The sequence below is a fragment of the Taudactylus pleione genome, unplaced genomic scaffold (genome assembly GCF_031769625.1).
Source record: "Taudactylus pleione unplaced genomic scaffold, aTauple2 ptg000053l, whole genome shotgun sequence".
Taxonomy (NCBI): Eukaryota; Metazoa; Chordata; class Amphibia; order Anura; family Myobatrachidae; genus Taudactylus; species Taudactylus pleione.
The window spans coordinates 18,095,254-18,115,584 of NW_028284455.1; the positions used below are offsets into that span (position 1 = coordinate 18,095,254).

The 20,331-nt window shown below is 42.9% G+C and overlaps 1 protein-coding gene across 2 annotated transcripts; it reads right to left on the reverse strand.

The window, feature by feature from the left end:
* Positions 1–11,035: 11,035 nt before the first annotated feature.
* NKIRAS1 (NFKB inhibitor interacting Ras like 1) lies at positions 11,036–20,180 on the reverse strand. Of its 2 annotated transcripts, none has more exons than XM_088463494.1 (5): positions 20,061–20,180; positions 17,557–17,656; positions 15,734–15,975; positions 11,634–11,850; positions 11,036–11,221 (listed from the first exon to the last, which is right to left on the reverse strand). In XM_088463494.1, the coding sequence occupies exons 1-5, from the start codon at positions 20,094–20,096 to the stop codon at positions 11,157–11,159; spliced, it is 660 nt and encodes a 219-aa protein (XP_088319620.1). In that variant the 5' UTR covers positions 20,097–20,180; the 3' UTR covers positions 11,036–11,156. The 2 variants fall into 2 exon arrangements, with proteins under 2 accessions (XP_088319620.1, XP_088319627.1); XM_088463501.1 differs by lacking the exon at positions 20,061–20,180 and adding an exon at positions 19,584–19,652.
* Between the last annotated feature and the right edge of the window lie 151 nt (positions 20,181–20,331).

The window sequence follows — 20,331 nt, forward strand, 5'->3', positions numbered from 1 at the left end:
GTCCTTGGGGAGGCAGTGTACAGTTTGAATGAAAGGGCTGTTGGGGAAGACATGTCACCCTTTGAGAGAATGTTGACACCAGTACCACCAAGACCCCCACATGAGGTTATCATCCGGGTGAAAAAGAGTCTAGAAATATCTAGTTCTCACGGTTTGATTCTGAAGGCAAGTTGTGTCTACACTTTCCAAGAAGTACCATGTGAATTGGAGGTAGACACTGGATTTGTACACTTGATACAAATCCTATTTTCCCGCACACAGGTTGTATCCAAGGACTACATAGAACACCACCAAGATGCCATATTTCAATCTGCTGGACCAAAGACCTAATCAAGGGCATCTACTGCGGTGATGTGGAAGTGATTCTTACAGTGCGGATGACTGTACAGGAGACTGCCCTATCTCAACATGGAAATTATACAACTACTGGAGCAAAGAAAATAACATGTTGATACTTTTATCTGAAGTGTGGGTAAGGTAAGCCCAATACAGAATTCATACTGCAAAAAATCAATCATTTTAGTTACAGAAGCTTGGATTTATTCTGGGTTTGCACCATGAAATACACTTTCTCCAAACCTTGTAATATATTATAGAGGAGTTCTTCTTTGCATAAGAGTGTTAGTTACAGATTTACACACTCCCTTTTTTCAAAGTGATTCCTTTCCGATTTGTATACTATTAGAAGTTGCTGGTTTTTATATATTGGCAAAATGTTGGACCCTGGGCCAGTGGTTTGATTGATGAAGAGGCTCTGATTTTCCTTGAGGACATCCTTGGGTTATTGGAAACATAGAGCCGTATTCAATTTGAGCCGAGCCGCGTTAAGTTAACGCGGCCCGGACTTAACGCCGACTTCGCCTGTTTTGGAGGCGGAAAAGTATCGCGCGCGTGCACGCTTTACCCCGTGTTCGATTTGAAAGTACGCGTAAACGGGACCCGGCGATACTTTAACAAGCGGAAAGTACTGTCAGTTTTGGGGAAATCAGCCTGACACCCCCCAAATGATGCTCTGACATGGGGGTTCACTATGGTACCCCCCGATTTGGATTGCTGAAGGTATTTGGTGTTTTTAAATGGGCTCAATAGCTGCTAAATAGCGTTTTTCTATACCTGATGCAGAATAATATTTAGGAGTATTTTATCCCAGCAAATTTGGGGTACTTAAAAATGGGGGTCAGCATATTTAAAGTTGAAAAAGTGAAGTTGAAAAAATCTTGAAAAATCCACCTGCCGCAAATGCCTGCAATCAAAAAGACACTTGGGGCATACTTATGGACCCCCCCAGAGTCAAGTTCACTAGTTTTTAAGTTTGTACCCCAACATTTTTTTTTACCCCCTTCAAAGTCATTTTTTGGGGTGTCTAAGTTTTTGAAAACATTTTTTTTACACAGATTACCTTTGGGGGCCTGTCTGAAGGCTGCACGGGGGTTCCCTCAACGTTGCACCCCAAAACCCCAATTCTGCACTTTTTTCCGCCTGCCATTCATAGGCAATACCTTACCGCCTATTACATTGCATTGACTTTCTGCCTAGGCGGAAAGTCTTTCAAATTGAATACGGGGACAAACCAAAACAGGCGATAATGACGTCATTGGCGGTAACTTAACGCAGATCCGGACTTAACGCTTCAAATTGAATACGGGCCTTAGATGGTTTAGACAAATTAGAGGAGAACAGATGCAAGAATGTTTCTTCAGATTGCTTTTTTGGAATATTGAATAGAGACTTAAGACCTAAATCAGAAGTGCATTTCCTAATATCGTAGTAAGTTCCACTTGTGGAAGGTGACAGTCTTCACCAGCTGAGGGCATTCCCAACTTAATTTTGCTGGAATCGCTTGCTTTTGAATCCAATTATGCTGAGCCTTTCATCTTGTCTAGGGATGGCCATCGACTGGATAATCATCGATGGTTCTGGCCTGTGCATCGTAAAGTAGCAGCAACTGTGGCCGCACATGTACAGTACTTTAAAACAATTTATTTTAATATATCAGAACTATTTCAAGTTATGAGGAAACCATTGATGGCCATCCCTAATCTAACGCCGTGTACACACTTTGGCCAAATCGGAATGACAAATTGTGCAATGTGTATGCATGATATGCGCACTCCCGTGGTCGCATGTGACGTTGTCAGGTTTGATGTACTGCACATCAAACCTGACTGTCGCATGTAGCCCCATTCATGTCAATGAAGGATGGAGTGAGTGATCATTCTGTCGTCCATTACATCGTTCTGATGCGTACAAGCGGTACGATATGACAGGCCGACAAATCGTTCCGGTACATATCATCAAGTGAGTACCCACCTTTAAAAACATGAAAAGTTAATACTAATTTCCGGTTTTACCGCTCAGACTGGCAGTATTTACACATCTGTGTTGTATGGAAACTTTTTCTTTAAATTAATCTGTAGGAATTACACTAGTAGGATTACCTGTGAGAAGTGTATCTTCCAGATGCTGCTTCCCTGGCATAATCTGATGATGATTATTTATCTTTGTTTTAATTCTATCAGGATGTTATACAGATCTGAGTACACCTTGTTTTTTTGTTTTTCCATTCTGTTCTTTGTATCTCTGGAGGGGATGAAAAGCTGTATAGTGGAAACATGAGCTGGAGGACCTAGATGTTAATTAGTATTTTTTGCTTCAGTGCAGCAACAATTTTGGATTGAGTAACATGAAGATTTTTTATCCTTTAACAGTAAATGTTCTAGCTCCAAGTACCGATTTTCTGAGAAATTGTACAAATGTGTACATTGAGGGTATACATGCATACACTATATTTATATATATATATATTTATTTATTTATTTTTTAAAAGAAAAAAAAAACCCTTATTTTGCACTAGGTCAATTCAAACAGCACCTCAAAGCAGGATCCCTGTCAGCAGGAACCTAACAAATAATACACAGATACAATAAAGAACCTGAGGGCGCTAATCAACAATGAAAAACATTAAGTTAGAACAAAATTTTTGAACAGTCCATAGTTTTACAGGAAATAATGCTTGTTCCAATTTAGGGAGAATCACAGTAGTCCAGGAAAATTATTCATTAGACTTTTCTTCATAAGATGTGGAAGAACTGTTACGATTGGAGGGAATGTCCTGAAATATACCGTCACACCAAAATGTCACCCAAGAAAGAAGGCCGATAGGCCTAATTACAAACTGATACATGAATATATCTTTAGGTTTTATTAAAAATTATTTAAAAACAATTTCTTACATCAGAATACAATGGTGTCAGATAACCAACATCTTGGTAAGGTAGATGTACACCACTATTCACCCCAAAGGGTGAGCTCCTAGATGGAAACCTGACGTGGGACAGAAGGGTACGACCCTTCCTCAGGGGTACAATCAAAAAAGGAGATTTTGCACCATTAAGAAAAACAGATTTTTAGCTTTTCACCACTGAATAATCCTTTTAGGACCTGATGTCTTAAACTGTATGCAAGCAATGGGTGTTGCCTCAAAAGAAACTTCCAATGAAAGCCTTGTTAGTAAGCATAAACGTAATCCACAGATAGCCACTGCTCTCTAATGGAAGTAATCTTACCTCCATTAGAGAGCAGTGACTATCCGTGGATTACATTTTAAGTTTATGCTTGTATCAGTTTCTAATTAGGCCTATCGGCCTTCTTTCTTGGGTGACATTTTGGTGTGAGGGTATATTTCAGGACATTCCCTCCAATCCAACAGTTCTTCCACATCTTATGAAGAAAAGTCTAATGAATAATTTTCCTGAACTGCTGTGATTCTCCCTAAATTGGAACAAGCATTATTTCCTATAAAGCTATGGACTTTTATTCCAACTTACTGTTTTTCATTGTTGATTTGCGCCCTGGGGTTCTTTATTGTGTGTGTGTGTGTGTATATATATATATATATATATATATATATATACATACATACATACATACACACACACACACACACACATACATACACACATATATAATCTTTGTTTCGCAAGATCAGGCCAAGGAGTGTTTTTTCCTGGGGTAAACAGCAGCACTCTGCATGCTGCAGCCGATCAGTATCTCACAGGCCAGGGCCTTGGTACAAATATACACAGCTAGATTTATTTGTATAGCAAAATAAAATCAGAAAACTTCCTAGCCTGTCTGGCTCTATCAAAACAGAAGTCTCTCTTTATAAGGGAAGGAGGACCTAATGTCCAACTTACACAAAACAACATTTAAATAAACCACTTACATAAAGCCATAGCAGTGTCTCTCAACAGGTCTGTCAGCTTGCTCCCAAGGTAGTGAGAGACTGTCCAGAGAAACTTTTAATCAGCCTCTCACTGGTGCTCTGGCAATCAAGACTGCTCATTAACTGGTTATTTACCACACAGAAGCTGAGAACCCGGGACATATATACCTCCAATCAACAACTTCCCCAGTGCTTTTGTCACATATCCCATCCCCCCTATTTTGACCTGTGGGGCAGAATACCTGTAGTCCCTAAACAAAAGACACGGTGCAAAGCATCTGCATTGGCCAGTTGGCATCCAGGCCTGTGTTGCACTGTCAAGAACCATCTTGTCGTTCTCCCATTACTTTCTTTATTCTCAGACATCCATTTCAAAGGGGCATAATCAGTAATTAGCCTAAAATGTCTTTCTAATAGGTAGTACCTGAGTGTTTAATGCAAACTTAATTGCCAATGCTTCTTTACCTACTACAGTGGCATTTCTCTCATATACATTGATTCCTACTTCATTAAATAAGAGGATGCTCTCCATCATCTTTGTTCTGAGACAGAACAGCACCTATCCCTACAGCCGATGCATTTGTCTGTACTACAAATCCGCCTCTTGGTATAAAAGCTCCCCATGTTTCTCCCCAACACTATCTTTGCTGCCAATGCTCCTAGTGCCTTTTAGCAACGGACTGTGTGCTCACCCTTTGTTGGATACAAACTCATTGAGTGATGAACTACCCTCCTCTCTCAGCAACTCATCTCCACCTGCCTTTTCAGATAAAGTAAGTTTCTTCACTATCACCCCTTGTCTGCATCTGATTTTTTGGGGTTTATTGCTGTGTTTTATTCCAAATATAAGTTAACTGACAGTAAAAGTACCACAGATATGTCAAGTTACTTTGTATATACCCTGTACATCGTTAAAGCGCAATAGCTGTCATGGATACAAAACCAGATGATTCTATTTTATAATGAAACCATGTGATATTGAAACTTCAAAGGCTTTATATGCACATACAATGCTGACCCTTCTGCATACAAATGTTGGGTCATATTAAAATGTGAGGCTCCAAAAATGAAGGTTATGAGTAGTCTATACAAGCAAAGGTAGGCAAGTGATCGTAAGCTTGTGAGCAAGACCCTCTTACCTCTTTTAGGGGTATTCAATATGGGTGCGATAACATCGTTTTTTGCGTTAATATCGCACTTTTTAACGTTTTTGTGTTAATATCACTTGTTTTAGTTTTACACTGTATTCAATTTCAAAGACTTATCGCAGTTTTGAAAAGTCTTTGATAAAAAACGGTGATAACTTTTCTCCATTGAATAGGTGTCGAAAAAAAGTGCAGAATTGGGGTTTTGGGGTGCAGGCTTAAAAAAAATAGCCTGCACCCCTGAGATTGACATTTAAAAAAGAACTGTGTCAAAAAAGTTTAAAAAAAAAATAGGGACACCCCAAAAAATTAATGTAAAAATTGGGGTGCAAAAAAAAAAAAAAATAGTACAAATGGAGGTATATTGTGCACTGGACTAATGCAAAGGTAAGAGGTATGGCTGCACTTATGAAAGGGTGTCCGGCATTTCTAATATATAGAGAAAAAAACAGATATACGGAAATGCGCTCTATACCCCTACCAAAAGTTAAAGTACAAATGAGTGTAATGCATATGAGATTGACCCAATAGATTAAAAATATATATTTACTGGAAGAAAAACATACATGAATAAATGAACTATAATAACAAAGTAATGCAGTCTGTGGTAAATAAACACCAATATATACACATGCAGGTAGTGTGCAGTGTACAACTGTGTAGGGCAAGTCTCGAGGTAAATGCCTCTATATACCAGATTCAGTCCCCCACTAAAGAGTGGGATGGATGATGTGAAATTAAAGCACACTATTAGAATACCGGAGATGAATCAGTGGGGAAGAGTTAATGTGTGAGGGGGGAATATGTTGGTGCGGCGTCCCGCACGATATGGTTAGTGGACAGCGGTGTGTAGGAAGAGTATAGATGCCCGGGGTGTTGTTCTGGGGTAAGCAGTACGGGTGATTACCTGGATAGCAGAGGGAGGCGTAGGACGCTAACACCAGGTGCGCCCCTGGACTTTGCCGGAGGGCACCGGGTTACCCCCATGACCACCAGCGCGTCTCGTCGGGCAGGACTGCGCGGTGTACAGAGATGGATGAACGGAGGCGGCTCTGGTGGGAGACGATCCCCGTTCTCCAAACCTGCTAAGGAACTCACCTCCTCCTGCTTCAACAGGACTCCGCTCTTACCCCTGCCGGCTCGATGTAAACTGGGATCCTCCTCTCTGGTCTGGTGTCACTCGTTCCGTGTCCTGGCGGTTCGCGATAGTCGACACTGTGGGGATGGTGTTTCTCTCCAGTCCTCGTTTGTGTGCAAAATGGGGTAATGATATTGGTGACAACGCATTTCGACCCGCAACGGGTCTTTTTCAAGGCAATGTGGTTAATGTCCAGTCTCAAGGGTGTGTTTTTAAACGTGCAGTCCCAGTCACAAGCTGCATTGATTGGTGCTGGTGTAGTGGGGCGTGGTAACTAGATTGCTGATTAAATCCGTTCCCTTGAGTGTATATGGGCGTCAATTGTCAGCATACCGTGATTGCATGAGCAAGTCACAGACATAACTGATGAATACTGTATATACATAGCCTATGATGCATGTGGAGTAATAACCACTGAATGAAGATTAAATAAGGGATAATAGAGAACAATCTAAGGTTATATCTAATACAGACAGTATCTAACGCCAATCTAAAATTGTATAATTGACACAACATAAAGCGGTTAATATACTAATTCCTAGGAAATAAACAAATCAATTTACATATATATATATATAAATTTGAAGACAGGAAATCCCATAATTAATCATAATGGTAAACATAACCCTTACAGCATAAGGGGTTTGCGATAATAGTATGGGTCAATTATCGCATACAATCGATCTAATTTCGTTGTCCAGATTAAGACCCCTAGGGTGAAGAGTACCCATGTTGACAATGGTCCTAAATTCTTCCTTATTTATTTTTTTGAGATAATCACCCCCCCGCCAGTTGTGTCTGACTGACTTAAGTGCAGTGAACATCAGACATGTTGGATCTGAGTCATGGAATCTCTTGAAATGTAGCGAAAGGGGATGATCCTCACATCCTTTCCTTATGTTATAAAGATGTTCGTTCACCCTTATTTTTAATGAGCGAATTGTTCTGCCGATATATTGTTTATGGCAAGGGCATTGTAATAAATAAATCACCCCTTTGCTATTGCATGTTATGTTATCTTTGATGTGCCAAACCATGTTGTTACTTGTTGAATTTATGGTCCTGATGGGTTGGGTACTCCTTTGTTTGGTCGTAATGCAAGCTTATCATGTGCCAAAAAAAAATGGGAAAAAATTGTTAAACAATAGGCAAATAGGTTCAGGGCTATTCTGCAAGTATGCGGCAGATGTTTTCTAGAATAGAATTAGAGCGGCAGGTGCACAAATGCAGAATTTTTAAAAACTTACTTTAGGGACATCAAAATATGCTAGTACCCATTTTCATGTACTCCAAATTTGATGGGACCACTTAAAAAAACGAAAAAAATAACCTAAGTGCTCTTCTGCATCACTTCTTCAATGTCGGGAAAAAAATACCTGCTGCGGCTATTTAAAGCCCCGACTTTCAATTAAAGGCTAAAACGGGGGTACCCATAGTGTTCCCCCATGTTTTTACAACTTTAGGGGGGTCTTACAATTATTTTAAGGAAAAATTCGTAACTTTTACGCAAATCCAACTTCGGAGTTTCCCGTTTTCGTTAATTTGATATTGAATACGGGGATAAGCGGGAGCGCCCACCATACCTTTACACAGAAAAAAAACTCCGATATGAAACGTTAACTTCGCCAGGGAAGTTAACCTTTCATATTGAATACCCCTCTTTGTCTATTACCCAGTCTTGCTTTATTACGGTTTTGTAACCAATTTTAAAGCGTGGAATATGCTGGTGTTATATAAGTAAATAATAAAAATAATATACATAATTCTACAAGCTAGTATTCACGAACAAAAACACAATTGGTTCTTGGTGACCAACTGGTCACAAAAAGTTAAAATAACTCTTAAAAGGGATTTTGTACATGAAGTTATTTTACAACCTTAAACACTTGTAATGCAGGGTTGCCGACATTTAGCTCCCTTCCGGGAGGGAGCTGTCGGGCAACCACACCTGGGGGAGTTTTGCGGCAAAAAGAGGGCGTGTCATGGAGGATGACACACCGTTGGGTGTGAGATTAATGGCATTGTGATGCAGAGGACGGGGCTACGATGATGCAATCCAGCGCGAAACGCGTCACCATCCTCCCCGCTGCCGGGGTTTAAGCAGGTGGGTCGCTGGGGCTGGGAGACTTGCCTGTCTTTCCAGGGGGCCGGGAGCAGCACCCGATTTTCGGGAGGCTCCCGGCCAAATCGGGAGGGTAGATAATTGTAAGCTTGCGAGCAGGGCCTTCCTACCTATATATCTGTTTGTTATTACCTAGTTTTGTTCTATTAATGTTCCAATTGTAAAGCGCAACGGAATATGCTGCGCTATATAAGATACTGTTAATAAATAAATAAAATAAAGTATGTTGTAATGTCACTTTAAAGTTCCTTCCATTTCATATAATAGGCCCAAACATATGCTGTTACAGCAAAATACATGTGTGTGTTAGTGTAGAAGAGCCACCATATTGTTTGTTTGCTATAAATAACACACACTACAACCCTAGCACTGTATAGCCAACCCCTTCTTCCCTCCACTGCAGGTGTCAGATTCAGTTTACTAGGTAATGCAGCTTGGTACATCAGAGAGGCAGATACTGACAAGTGTATCTGTACTTGCAGCAGATAAAGGAAGATGTAGTCTATTGTCAAAATTATTGCCCGTATAGTGGTGATGTAACTGCAGGCCATCCTCCAACCAGAACTGTAAGACCACTTGTATATGGGAAGGGATTGCAGAAGTTTTGCATATTAAAACTTAAATGGACATTTCATGAACACGGTGGTGTTTGACACTTTTTTTTTTTTTTTTTAAATATTGGCACACCCATTTCGAATTTCAAGAGAGAGCGACTATACCATGTTGCTGGTGGTCCTCGACCTGCCCTCTTATCTCTCGGTGGTACCAGGGGGTAGACCACTATACGCTCATGGGAGGATCTACCCTCTACCTTGAAATTACCCTCCCGTGGTTTCACGTCCACCTGGCATAGTTGGCTGAGCTTCATACTTCAGATTATGATATGCACACTACCCCCCCTTCCTCCCTCCTCCCTAGGGTCTTGTTTGGCACGGGTGACTTGTCTCTCCATTTTTGCCTCTTCTCTTTTCCCTTTCTTTCCTCTCTCTTCTGTTTTACTTCTCTTTTCACTATCGTTTTACACGTATTTTTCATCTAGTCAGCAATGCACCGAATTGCTACCAGGGGACTTTCTATAGCCATGTGATTGTACTTAGCCCAAATGCTTTCTTTTTGTATCTACATTATAAAATATCTTAATTGTGTCCCGATTTGGGCCATTTCTGGCCATATGTCTGTTGTGCTGATTTTGATTTCAATAACAACAGATTGAAAAAAAAAAAACACATTGACACTTTAAATCAGGCATGTCAAACATGCGGCCAGACAGTGTGGGCCCAAATAAATTATTTATATTATATATATATATATATATATATATCCCCCACACCCCCTGCCAAGATCGGAGCAATAAGATGAGCCTGCGTCTGCCGCTCTGGATCGCCTTAGATCCAGTCTGCGGCAGCATCTACACGGGACGGTGGGAGTGATGACGGCGTGGACTGGAGCAATGCCCAGCGGCCATCGTGACGAAAGGCAAGTACTGCACAGGTGAGTGGGGCCTGTTCTATACTGGGAGGGGGCACAGAATAAGGGGCACTACTAGTGACATTACTGGGATACTGCATAAGTGGCACTGCATAAGGGGTACAGCATAAGGGGCACTACTACAGGAGGCACTGCATTGTTTTTTATTAATAAACCTTTCAAAATTGCATAGAAGACTTTTTTTGAGGTTGCGGACCACACACTCTTAGACCTTGAATATTTGGCCCGGTTGGTATTTTGAGTTTGACATGCCTGCTTTAAATCAACCAGCAAATATTGCATCCTAATAACCCCTAAAGCAGGGGTTAAAGTGTGGCGGAACTGCGTTCCGTCACTTGTAATTGGAGGCGGATCCAGTACAGCAGGCACTGGACAGCGCTCCTGTAATTGAAATAGGCGCTGGTTGTGAGCCAGAGTTCGCAGACTGGCAGCCAATCAGCAGCGGCTGCTGGTCCGCGACCTCTGATTGGCTTGCGACCGGCGCCAGATTTCAATGACAATGGCGCTAGGCTGAAGTGCCAGTGCTGCAGCAGCTGCCTGCTGATGCGGGTGTGGAGGGGCCCAACCTGAGAGAGCGGCATGCTAGGTAAGAGGCTGCTCGGGAGGGGAGGGGAGCATAATGTATGCATTATTATTATTACTGTGTAGCATAATGTAGAGAGGGGAAGCATAATGCTGTTTATTGTGAATGACCCCAGTACACACCTAGGTGATAAGGTTACCATGGTCCGCTTCACTGACAAGTACTGCATCTTATTATACCTAGTACACTAAGGATTTTGACATTCCTTTTATCAGAATGGAGTTCGATGACTACAATCCTGATACAAGATTGAGCAGATCTATAGCAGAGTGTGTATGTAGCCAGGATCTATACTGACAATGTACACAAATTACAAAGTGAAAACTTTATTCAGAGTTGGTAAATAATTTTACAGATTAAATCAGATGACTGGAATGATAAAATAGCATCATATAATACATCATTTCAAAGATGCACCATTGGATGATGCAGTCCATGCTGTCAAGAGATGCCAATCAGTGGGAGACGTCACGCCGAAACCAGCAGGATAGGCAACACCACAACCAGCAGGAGAGCCATGCTGTGAAAAGAAGGAATAATCTCTCTTGTAGGGAGCAGATACATGGAACTGTATTCTTTGTACCATGTTTGAGAGTCTTTTGAAGCATAAATATCACTTTCTACTGAATGCTACTTTTTTCCCCTCACTCTCTTTGAAGAGTGGGGAATGCCACGCTAGCATCCCGCAGATCTATACAGTCGTTGCCCAGCATAAAATGTTACGCAAAATATACAAAACCACTCTAGCTCAAACGGGCATGGAAGTGTCTGTTGAAATTAAGGCACAATGGTCAATGCGAGTCAGTGTCAACCAGCTCAAGCACAGGAATTAATGCAACACAGAAATGCCAGCTTGGACAATGGTTTTTCTGATCTAACAGAGATATACAACCTTCTGAACTAGTAGTTGTCAGTAGATGGGGTCCCCTTACTTTTTCTCCCAGGCAAAGGGAAGGAGGATTTGCTTTGGAGATGATTGAGCTTGCTAGCCAGTACTGTGAATGGCTCGATCAAGGTCGTCCGGTCTGTAACAGACACCTCCCACAGTTTTACTCTTTCACCTCTTGCCCAATGCAGCGCCATTTCAGTGTCCACTTGTCTCCTGTACTCTGCCACGTCCACTTTATTCCCCAAAACAATAGTCACTACCTTAAAAGTAAAAAAAAAACAAAAAAAAAAAACAAGTCACTGCAGACTGCTAAGCACAACCTGAGGCACTAATGTCCTAATTTTTCTGCGAGACTGAGGGTTAGACTGAGGGTTAATTACATACATTGCTGTATGTTGCAAAGCGCTAACTGGTTGTAATCGGTTACTGCACATCTGTTCCTTTCAGGCAACGGTTCTCAACTCCAATCTTCAAGTAGCACCAACAGGTCATGTTTTTTGGATCTCTTTAATCATGCACAGGGGAGTTCATCCATTTTGCTGGATCAGTAATTATCCGACTTGCTACCACAGACCGATATCCTCAAAACACGATATTTTGGGGTTGAGAATCACTGCTTTGAGTCATGCTCTGATAACCTTTTTGAGCTGTAGAATTTGACATTCTAATTCACCTATGCAAAGGGCAATGGGTAAAGGTGCATACACACGGGACGATTCGCTCCCCGAATGAAATCGTCCTGTGTGTCCCCGGTAGGGGTGTGCTCAGTGTTGTTAATGTTGGGGATGAGGGAGGGAGTCCGGCACTGAACAAAATCATTCTTGATCGATCAAGAATGATTTTGTTCAGTGCCGGACTCCCTCCCTCATCCCCGAACTTGTTCAACCTGACAATATCGTCAGGCTGGACAGGAGGTTCGGGCGATGAACGGCAACTACCAACTACAAACGGGAGCGCGCATTGGTAGTTATTGTTCATCATTTTGGGGCAGAAACTGGACGATTTTTTGAACGACTGAACGACAACAATATTGTTAACAACCAATCGTTTAAAAAAATTGTTCCGTGTGGTGGTGTTCACTAGTGCAGAGGTTTCCAAACTCTGCCATTAAAGTCCAGGTTTTAAGGATATCCATGCTCGCTTCCAAATGGCTAAATCAAATTGACTGATGTACTAATTAGGTCACCTGTGCTCAAGCATGGATATCATTAAAACGTAGACTGTAATGGTGGAGATTGAGAACTTCTATACAAAAGCATGTGTTCTAACACTTTAGGCACTGCATTCAAATTTTAGAATGAAATGCGTCTATGGGGCAGATTTACTAAAGCATCTAAAAATGAAAAGTGGGGGCGTTTCCCATAGCAATCAATTTCTGTCTATCACTTCTCTTCTGCATTCCAGAAAATATTATACAGAATCTGAGTGGTTGCTATGAGCAGAGCCAGATTAAGAAAGGGGGGGGGGGGGCGCCTCAGGGAGCGAGTACCGCCAGGCCCCCCTCTCTCAGGGGGCCACCCGGCCAGAGCTGCTCTCTCCAACTCTAGCTATTGCTGCTCCCCTCCCATGACAGGACCAGTCCAGTGATTGTGAGTGACTGGTCCTGGCCTGTGCCGCTGCAGTAATCAGCAGGACGCAGGTATTGAGTACGGGCCGGGGCCGGGATCACGTGACCCAGCTGGAACAATAAAGGTGTTTTTTTGCATTGCGCATGTGACGTCAGCGCGCTGAAGAAGAACAGAGAGACTAACTGAGGAGCCGAGCCTGCTGTCGTTACTGCTGCAATGAGGAGGACTCTGGAGGAGCAAGTAGAAGATTCATCATCCAGGTAAGTGAGGAAGAGGAGGCTAGAGAGACACAGGGGGCCAGGGCTGCTGTTATAGATAGAGACATGGGGAGGGCTGAGGCTACAGGGAGACAATAGGAGCAGGTTTGAGGCTATAGGGAGATACTAGGGGCAGAGTTAAGGCTCTAGGGAGACACTAGAGGCCAAGTTAAGGCTATAGGGAGACATTAGGAACAGATTTGAGGCTATAGAGAGACACTAGGGGCAGAGGTGAGGCTATAGGGAGACAGGGACAGAGGTGAGGCTATAGGGAGACATAGGGGTTGAGCTGAGGGCTAGAGAGAGACATGGGGGCAGGGTTGAGATTGCTGCAGAGACACGGTGTGAGCTGAGGCTATGGACAGACAAGGGGGGGAATCTGAGGCTATATTGTCCATCCAATACTGTAATGTCATCAGAAAAGCCAAATATGGGTCATGGCTATAAAGCCACATAAATGTACAGCTCACATCAATAAAAAGAGGTAAATGACTAATTGTTTACAGGTTGGGCCTCCCATATCCAAATATTCCAAAATAGGGAATATTCCGAAATACAGAATTTTTTTTTAGCATTACTGATGTAGTGAAACCTTTGCTTTTTGATGGTTCAAGTGCACAAACTTTGTTTAAGGCTTATCTTGTTTGATGCACAAAATTATTAAAATATTGTATAAAATTACCTGCAAACCGTGTGTATAAGGTGTATATGAAACATAAAAGCATTCTGTGTTTAGATTTGGGTCCCATTACCAAGATATTTCATTATATTATGCAAATATTCCAAAATACAGAAAAATCAGATATCCAAAATACCTCTGGTCCCAAGCATTTTGGATATGGGAAACTCAACCTGTAACATTGTAATAATAATTATACTTTCCTTCTTCTCTATGGCCGACAAGATTTGGTTGGTTATCGCTTAGAACAAATTAGAGCTTTGAATCTAGAGGCTAACTTGACAAAGTCTTAGCACTGCCTGCATCTCGCAGGAAACTACATTTGGGCCATGGACTCTAGACAGAAAGACTGAACAAGAAGGGGTATTCACCGATCAATCTCATGGCAACAAAGAACTTCAAAGTAAGAAGATTCTGTTTTATGATATGTGGACATCGTAGCAATGGCAATAGATACAGACGCCAATTAGGAGTTTAATCTGGGACATGTGGTTTCCCCAATTCTTATGTTTTTTAAGGTCCTAAGAAAAGCAAGACTAATGCTGGGTACACATTTAGATAACGGATTGGCTGATTGGTAAGTGACAGCTTATCAATCGGCTGCTCGATATGTCTGGACTGACATCATAACCAGACGGGCATTTCAATTTGACTGTCAGGTTGAGAGGTTAGTGTTGGATGGGCATTATTATGCGATTGGTTCAGCACCGTAACAAGGCTCAAATGCATCAGTAACAGGCATCTCAGGTCGGCCCTGCAGCACAGCCGGTGCTGATATATCTGAAAGGGGATGTTGTCAGCATAGTTCCGGCGTGGGGGATGCCGAGGGACGAAATACCAGCGTCAAAATATCGTTGTGATCCCGGCACCAGAATCTCGACTGCCAGCATCCCAAAGGTAAGTATCGGGGGTTAAGGGGAAGTTAGGGTGCGGGGCTAGGGTTAGGCATTAGGGGGAGAGTTAGGGTTAGGCACCAGGGAGGGGGGGGGGTTAAGGTTTAGGCACTGAGGTAGGGGGGGGTAGACTTACCTTGTTCCTTATGGGTGTCGGGATGCCGCTGTTGGCTTGCCCGTACACACGAGTTGCATCAACATTCTTTCAGACATATCGGCACCAGTTGTGCTGCAGGGCCTACTGAAGATGTCTGTTACTGATGCATTTGAGCCCTGTTATGGTGCTGAACCAATCACATAATCACTGTGTAAGGGGCACTGCATATGGGGGAACACTACTGGGGACCTGTATAAGGGGAACTAATTGGGGGCTGCATAAGGGGGGACCACTACTGGGGGTACTGTATAAGGGGCACTACTGGGGGCATTGTATACTGGGGTACTGTATAAGGGGTACTACTGGGGGCCTGCATAAGGGGGACCACTAGTAGGGGCACTGCATAGGGGGACTGTATAAGGGGCACTGCATTAAGGTGCAAATGGAAAGAAATGTTCCCAGTGACAAGAAAGGGGTGTGACCACACCCATTTTTCAACGCACGCGCCTGCGGCGCACACACATAGTGGGGGGCTCCATTTTAACATTTGCCTTGGGCTCCAAATACCCTAGTTACGCCACTGCTACATGTGACAACTAACAAATATAACCTACACAGGAAATACCCATATAGGGAACACTGACCATACCTCTTTCTTGTCTCTGAACCTGTCCACATCTCTTTTAAGCTGCTCAACTCTTCTAAAAGATTCCAGGCTGTCCACGCTGTAGACCAGAATGAAGCCATCAGCAAACGAGAAGTAGTGTTTTGGCAGCTCTGTGCCTTGCTGAAGTCCTTGTGTGTCATATAGACGCAGCTGCTCTATAACACCGCGCTCTGTTTCCACTGAAGCAATATATACATCCTCCAACGTGTCACTATTTTCTTGGCCTGTCAAGAGCAAAATAAAGAAGAAAAGTCAGTACTTTTTCTGCATTCATAGAATGAGCAAACCAGATGTTTCCTCCCTCACACTGATTATAGTGTAGCTGCTAATTATTTCACACTCTGAAGCTGAACAAGACTGACATCACTTCACCACCCCTGAAAGATTTCCAGCACCGTACTTATAAATGCCATTCCACTAGTCCTCATATAGGAGCATGGGCTAAGCTGTAATCATCTGTACAGCTATCCAAGTAGAAAAGTCTAGGCTTTATTAAAAGCAGTACAAAACAAAAAATACCGCTTTAAAGCTCCATGACAACAATTTTGCACCCGATGATAACAAATGTGCGAGGAGGGGGAACCCCTCTGAGCACTATTATAGACTGATCTGTGCGAGTGTAGAGCTCAGCTGCAGCAGGACGACTGATGGTTAGTCCCCCTGAGTTATGTTCTACTGTGCTCTGCATCAAGGGGAGGTGTAATACCACTCTGGAGGGGGGATATTATTGCCACTGGGGGGGGGGGGGATTCGTAATGACAAATAAGGTGTGCTGGCCCTGAGGGGATAGGGAATACAATATTTCCATTGTAGGGGAAGGGGGCTAGTGCCACAATGGGGACCTATGGTGTTTGGGGGAGAGGTTATGCCTCTGGGGATCTATTATCCCTAAAGGGGTGGGGGGTGGTAATATTACAAGGGGGACATATGGACACAGGATCGTAGGAGACAACCCCAAGGCACATTTTTTTTAATTTTATTTGTGTGATGGAAATTTGGCAGCATGCATAAAGCAACACTTATGCAGGGTACACACCTGAGCGAGCCAGCGACAGACCGTCCATCACGCAGACTGAGCGATTGATTTAGTAAGCATACACACTTACCAATGACAAACCCACCCTCCCCGCCCCCGACACACGGAGCCTACTGCTCCGTACCCACTGCTGATTACTTACCTGTTCTCAGCAGGGTAACACTGACCACCCATCGCCCCCCCCCCCCCTTAATCCGGCCCTGCAGCTGACACAATATATCTGACTGACGTTCACATATATATTGCATACCGGGGAGGTGAGGCAGAGCCTTTCCTGTCATACTTATCTATACTCCAGAGTTTTGACTCTATAAATAAGAAAAATGTAAAGGAAAAATTCTAAATATCTCCTTTGTATTATTCTGATCATTTTTATAGTCAAAACTCTGGAGTAAAAAGTGAGGCACTGCCTCCCGTCTACCTTTTCTGCACATCCCTGATCAAAACACACCAAATTTCAAGCACTATATGCTGCACCCTTGTATAATGCCCACATGTGTCTGTAAATCTGGCTCCGATACTAGCCAGTGCCTCCCCAGCCATTTACCTCGCGGCATGTCACTGTTGCATATACGCGAACTGACGCATTTAACGGTATTGTTCGTAGGATGTATGAACAACATATCGCAAAGTGTGCACCCAGCGTTGCACTGCTGCTTGCCTGCATGGCTAAAGGGAAATTCGCCATATACCTGTACAGGAGGAAGACTTCATAGGGAATGTGTCTCTGAACAGTCAGGCATATCTTACCAGTTGCAAAATAACTTACCAACAGTGTGGTTTCCGTAGAGCACTTGTTCCAGTATAGCTGTTTTTCCAACTGCAGCCTGTCCACAAACCACTACTCGGCTTCCCTTTCCCATCATGTACTAGGAAAAGTCAGCATATAAAACCATAGGTTATCTAATTTTTTTTTGCCATCTGTGAAATATTTGCATCAATGAAGGGCTCTAGTTAGAAATGTAAAAGTGGGGTCACTCAGGAGTGCTTGAGATCGATCTCTACCACAGTGACAGGTTTAAGTGAATAGGGAACAGTTCTGCCCTACAATAGGAGACCAGCATCTGCGCTGTCAATGTCACAGCAGATTCTTCAGAGCTGAACTACTGTACTCACTTCAGCTTGTCACCATTTATAATTTATTGTCTGGTTGCATTTGAGTATATGTCACAACCCGTGTAATTCTTCTTTCCTGCCTGGGGTGTCGCTCTCTGCTCTGGTGCTTCTAGCACACTCAGCTGATGCAACAAACTGCTGAGATACAGACCAGAGTGTGCTAAAAGCACCAGAGCAGAGAGCGACACCCCAGGCAGGAAAGAGGAACTGCACGGGTTGTGACAGGTGCAGTGTGCTAGAATGAACAGTAGTGTCCCAACATATTTTCCCTTTCATTTGCTGAGGGGGCAACACACAACAATAAATGCTAATTTCCTCTGAAAAATGAATGCAGGTTTGGAATTGAATTGCAAATGTAGTATGCAGTGCAAGATCAGAGCGAGACCTCACTCCTAATTGAATTGACCCTTGTGAACGTTCCCCCTCTACAATCAAACATCTCCATCAAGCCCATGTAGTTCAAATTTAAATTACCAACAACTACAACTTGCTGAGCTCCTCCCACAGAACACGATTCTGCACCCTGCAGATACCACCATTTTGATAGCCGTATGACATCATTACAGCTTAATTTGAGGCTGTGGCTATACACATTCATAAAGGACCCGTATTAAGGGGTTGTGTGCAATGCTGAATGCAGATTCCCGATGTGCAGAATGGCTCCTGCGTAATTGCACGCAGCCCCTTCTGTGCCTCTGCCTAATTGACAGGCAGAGGCATTTAAGGGGCTGTGCAGGGTGGGGTCGGCCGCCATTCCCGGAAATGGAGGCATGTCTGCCCAGTTTTCCGGGAGTGGCAAGGCCAGGGACTGCATCGACCAACGCAGTTTCCTTCCCTCGCAAGCCAGCCAGCCAGCCTGAGTAAGCCGAGGCTTACTCAGCTGGCCGGCGGCCTGGTGCTGTCCGCCATCACGACCCGGGGTGTCTTAAGATAGGAGGGGACCGTGTGCGCTCCCCGTGCGGGGCCCCCTCCTCTCTCCTTTGTGGCCAGCAGCCGACTGATGCGGCTGGACAGCCACCAGAGCATTAGTAGACTCTGGACACTAGAGTGTGCCCGGAGTATACTGCGCATGCGCAGAACACCGGAAAGATGGCAGCAGCAGCCATTTTCCCGTGTTCTGAGCAGCGCTGACACCCGACGTGGTACCACAGACAGGTGAGGTGCTGGGATCGCAAATGCAGCAGGGGTACAGGAGTCGCAAATGCAGCAGGGAGTTTGCATATTTACAATGACGGAATTGCAAAGCTGTCTGCATGCAGCTTTGCAGTTCCGTTCCAAGTTGGTTTTCCCCAGCGTGCAGCTTCTGACTAATAGTCTAATTATCCAAGACTGGCCTGATACAGGCAAAACAATATAGTTTACCCTCAATATATTTCAATATTAAAATGACTCATTTAATTGAAAAAAATAAAAATTATAACGTGTACTATATATAAAAAAAAAAAAAAAGGATGTGCATAATTGTTATTGTAACAAGCCATTAATGTTTATATGAAAAGAAACCAGAAAGAATGGATTTCAAAATAGACTATAGCAAATTAAATGATGGACCCTGCCCATGGCTAAGAAATAATGATAAATGTTAATATATTCTATATAAATATGAACCCTAGTGGTTTATCCCTCACTTTAAAAAAAGAGAAGCCAAATAAAAGCCAATAAAAAATAAATTCCCCCTACCACACAGGTTCTCAAACTCGGTCCTCAAGACCCCAAGCAGTGCATGTTTTCCATGTCTCCTCACAAAATCACAAGTGAAGTAATTAGCTCCACCTGCGGAACTTTTAAAATGTGTCAGTGAGTAATGAATACACCTGTGCACCTGCTAGGCGATCTGGAAAACATGACGTGTGAGTTTGAGAACCTCTGCCCGAACACAATGCCATTTTAGATTCTGCTGGAATCCTGTATCTCTGGATATTGACATTGTGAGGAACTATGCTTAGAAGAAGGTAGGTTTAAATGAGATTTACATCCACTTATTACAGAAGATATTTAAGTGAATTTTAAACCTCACACACGTTTTGTCTGCTTGTATATGGTACATGCAAATATTAGACTTTCAGAACTTAGTGAAGCAGACTTAACAAAGAATAGTAATAATAACTTTTTAGAATACAATTCTAATTATATATTTGTGTCAGAGTGCTGACTTACCTCTTTTTGTATACCTAAAATCTGTGTTACAGACATTTACAGCCAATATCTTTCTTATGCTCGTTAATCCCACCCATCATTAATCTGGCCTTTATTGGCTGCCCATGCTTAGGAAGTAATGGTAATGTGGAGAGACAATCCACTAGTGATCTGTCTGAGGGCTTGTAATTATATTATATATGCTCATGGTGCACTGTGTTCACCTCCCAAAATTGTGATCCATTGATTACCATGTGATATGGGGCTAAAGTTCAGAAAATGGGGTACACGA

Bases quoted from the DNA above. Each gene is read 5' to 3' on its own strand.
- NKIRAS1 (XM_088463494.1), bottom strand. From the start codon at position 20,096: ATGTCTGTAACACAGATTTTAGGTATACAAAAAGAG. The intron at 17,657-20,060 runs GTAAGTCAGCAC...GACTTTTCCTAG, and splicing joins TTTTAGGTATACAAAAAGAG to TACATGATGGGAAAGGGAAG. The intron at 11,222-11,633 runs GTAAGGGGACCC...TTCTTTTCACAG, and splicing joins CCCTTTGCCTGGGAGAAAAA to CATGGCTCTCCTGCTGGTTG.